General features: G+C 39.9%; 2 protein-coding genes across 3 annotated transcripts in view; one reads left to right on the top strand and one right to left on the bottom strand.

The window, feature by feature from the left end:
* Window positions 1-1,674, top strand: part of LOC104708873 (probable protein phosphatase 2C 67) — an 8,472-nt gene extending 6,798 nt beyond the window's left edge. Inside the window, exons 2-5 of one of the 2 annotated variants that reach the window (XM_010425529.2) lie at window positions 219-325; window positions 408-769; window positions 925-1,161; window positions 1,258-1,674. In XM_010425529.2, coding sequence (XP_010423831.1) covers window positions 219-325; window positions 408-769; window positions 925-1,161; window positions 1,258-1,479 — 928 coding nt within the window. In that variant the 3' untranslated portion in view covers window positions 1,480-1,674. Of the gene's footprint in view, window positions 1-6; window positions 326-407; window positions 770-924; window positions 1,162-1,257 lie in introns of those variants that run through there. The other variant, XM_019229028.1, reaches the window with a different exon arrangement.
* On the bottom strand, window positions 1,792-3,746 carry LOC104708872 (protein MODIFIER OF SNC1 11; the record flags this gene model as incomplete). Its single annotated transcript, XM_010425526.1, is given in 6 exon segments — window positions 1,792-2,743; window positions 2,839-2,905; window positions 3,008-3,068; window positions 3,167-3,307; window positions 3,405-3,497; window positions 3,649-3,746. Coding segments are annotated over 5 exon segments (423 nt in total), but the record flags the coding sequence as incomplete, so codon positions are not given.

The raw sequence follows: 3,746 nt of genomic DNA, 5'->3' as shown, positions 1-3,746 counted from the left end.
AGGATATTGCTCGAAGAGTACATACCTGGGAAGATGGTTAAACCTTGTTGGAGAGTAGGTGCCAGCATGGAGAGAAGTAAGATCAATCCCACAAAGATTGATGGCTTGACATGGTATAAAGATCTTGGCCTTCACACCTTTGGAGAGTTTTCGATGGCAATGATCCAAGCCAACAGTGTCATGGAGGATCAGTGCCAGATCGAATCAGGGCCACTGACATTCAACAATACGACAGTTCAAGGCACATTTGTTGGAGTATACGATGGCCATGGAGGTCCAGAGGCTTCCAGATTCATTGCAGACAACATCTTCCCCAAGTTAAAGAGTAAGACACCACCATTCTCCTTCTTTATTTCCTCATTCTTGGATATTTCAGGCATACTAACACTCATGTCTGACGTGAACAGAGTTTGCCACTGAAGGTAGAGAGATTTCAGAGCAGGTGATCAGCAAAACATTTGCAGAGACAGACAAAGATTTTCTCAACGCCGTGAAGAAGCAATGGCCCACGAACCCACAGATGGCATCAGTAGGGTCTTGTTGCTTGGCAGGAGTGATATGCAACGGATTGGTGTATATTGCAAACACGGGAGATTCCAGAGCTGTACTGGGCAGATCTGAGAGAGGTGGAGTGAGAGCTGTTCAGTTATCGGTAGAACACAATGCCAATCTAGAGTCTGCGAGGCAAGAGCTATGGTCAATGCATCCTAATGACCCCAACATTCTTGTGATGAAGCACAGCATGTGGCGGGTGAAAGGCGTCATCCAGGTAAACATTCATACATGATGATTACACATTTGAAAACCTGCACAGAGCTTTGTCTCATCAGTTTCTATGGCATACAAAAGCTTAAGAAAATCATCTAGCCATATCTTGCGTAAGGATGTAAAACTGACTAGCAATTGTGTTATGACCATTAACAGGTCACAAAATCCATAGGTGACGCATACCTCAAAAAAGCAGAGTTCAACAGAGAACCTTTGCTGCCCAAATTCAGATTACCAGAACATTTCACTAAGCCAATCCTTAGTGCGGATCCATCAGTCACCGTTACCCGGCTTACTCCAAAAGACGAGTTTATGATTCTTGCTTCAGATGGGCTTTGGGAGCATCTTAGCAACCAGGAAGCTGTTGATATTGTACATAATGCCCCTCGCCAAGTAGGTTCAATGCCTAGGCCATATCTCACGGGTTACCACCTGTCTGTTGCACAATTTGCACACAAGAATTAATTGTTAATATTTTCATAATCCCAGGGAATAGCAAGGAGACTACTCAAAACTGCATTGAAGGAAGCAGCAAAGAAAAGAGAGATGAGATACGCAGACCTAAAAGAGATCCATCCTGGTGTTAGAAGGCATTTCCACGACGATATAACTGTTATCGTGATCTATCTCAACCCCAATCCGATCAAAACCAATGCTTGGGCATCTCCCCTGTCAATTAGAGGGGGATACCCAATGCATTCATCATCATGAACAAATCTTACAGCAACAACTCATCCTATGTGAAGGAAATAAACTGGAGGCACGGTCAAAGAAAGAACAATTAGTATAGCTAGAACGAATATTAAGTTTATGAGATCTTTGATATATTCTCTACAAGAAATTGATGAATTCTCAATTCTCATGTACCCTGTATGCAAATTATACACGAGGATACCTTACATATAAGATCAGCAATGTCAATGATGGCAAGAATTGGAAACAAATTACGTTGCAGCATATTAACGTTTAGGCACAAGCGAGAAGATGGCCAGCAAATGTGAATACAAAGACAAAAATAAGAAATAAGTAGCAAAAGTAAACATTACATTCCCTTTATAAAAGTTTTCTGGCGCTTGATTCAAAATTATCAGAAAGCAAGTATCAACAAAGTTTATCTAAAATCTATTACAGAAACAAACGACATTGTGTAGCATCAGAAAGCCAAGCAAAGTTCCAGTCCCACGAACATAGATTCAGAATTTGAGGCTCTCTTTTCTTCACCGCCATAGTGACCAGAGAAATGGAAACCAACAAATACCTCTATAGTTCTAATGATGTCTTACATGACAAAGGAATTCCGAAGTAGCACAGCTTGAGAGGTCATATGAAAATAAGCAACGAAAGAACGATACATGGTTATGGGATCCATTTAGCATGCAATATTCGCAGCCAAGCACAGAACAGCAGTAAACCAGCTTACTTTAGTGACCACTGACTTTCATAAAATTAAAATAGGCCTACTTTTTTAAGAAAACGGATTGGCACAACTCAAAAGTATTCAACACTTCTAACTAGACTTCAAAACAGCAAAAAAACTCACTTTTCATAAATATTTGCTGCATGCAGTACAAATTCTCTATTGCTGCTGCTTGTGCTTGAAACGAATATGCAATATTAAAAGGACCATCCACAGAAATTTAAATGAAATTAAGGCATTACTCAAGCTATACTTACCACTTTAAGAACCTGCAACATGGAAAACGTCAATACCAGCCACTTCAGAATTCCTAGGTCCTAACACATTGATAATTGCCATTTTAAGACAATCAGAACTATAGGTTTACTTATTGGTTTCTCAAGATCTCATCTGGTGACAAGCTTAGCTTCCTTCCATCTGAGAGAATCATTGCATGACCACAAAACCTTGCTCCACGACCGAACTTCGAACTTAATGAACATACGGGGACTTATAATTCAGAAATAAAGAGAGAATGAAGCAGCCAGAGAGGGAATCATAAAAACGCTAGTACACTACCTGCCAAAACCAAAGATTGAGGAGTCAGATACGAGAAAGAAACCAGGTATCAACAAGATTTTGCAATGCAATAAGAAATATTTAGAGAAACCCACCTAACTACAAAGACAAAAGATACTTTATTCAGGAACCTTAGGCAGCGTTTCCTGATACAGCTGCCTCCTGATGAAACAAAGAGTTAAAAAAGAGACACCAATGAGCTTCTCTATTAATTATCTGATTCTAAAACAATGGGAGAAACAATAGAAGTTAACGGCCGTTTACCTTGCCAATACTTTGCTTTCCAGGTAAATCTGAAGATGGATCCGAAGCCCCTTTTGAAAACCTGATGATGGATAATTCACAAACCACATAATCAATTACTGAAAAAACATTGCACACTACTTCATGTATAAACAGAAATTGGGTTCCAAAGAAAAGTACCTCAATGCTCTAGCTTTGCGTTTATCTTCTTCAGCAGAATCAACTTTAGTCTCTTTCCCAAAACGTGCGAGTCTAGCTTTCTTCTTTGCCTCTTCCTCAGTGTTATCAGCAGCAGTAGAGGTTGCAGGAGAAACCCCAAATCTGTTTGAAATACAAAGCTTATTAAACTTTTAACAAAAAACAAGTACTAAAGCAATAAACAAACTATCAAGCACAAAGAAAGCATTGTGTAAAATACCTATCAGCTCTAGCCTTTCGCTTCAATTCCTCAGCTTTCTTCGTTCCCGCTGTGTCATTCACCAAGGCTGCTGCTGCTGCTACAGAACCAAACCTGCATCGAGGGTAAAATTCGTATCAATCTCGCCAACAAATACGCGTTACATGTAAAAAAAGAAGATCGAAATCGTAACCCTAATTTTTGGCAAAACCCCTAAATACGATATAGAATCCAAAGAAGAAAACACGTTGATGAAAAGTCTTACCTCTCAGCACGAGAATTGCGCTTCTCCTCTTCAGTTAGCTTCACAGAAACCCCAAACCTCTCAGCACGTCGAATCTTCTTCTGAATATCATCGACCGG

Source organism: Camelina sativa, chromosome 8, assembly GCF_000633955.1.
Source record: "Camelina sativa cultivar DH55 chromosome 8, Cs, whole genome shotgun sequence".
Taxonomy (NCBI): Eukaryota; Viridiplantae; Streptophyta; class Magnoliopsida; order Brassicales; family Brassicaceae; genus Camelina; species Camelina sativa.
This window is presented reverse-complemented; position numbering and strand designations above follow the sequence as displayed.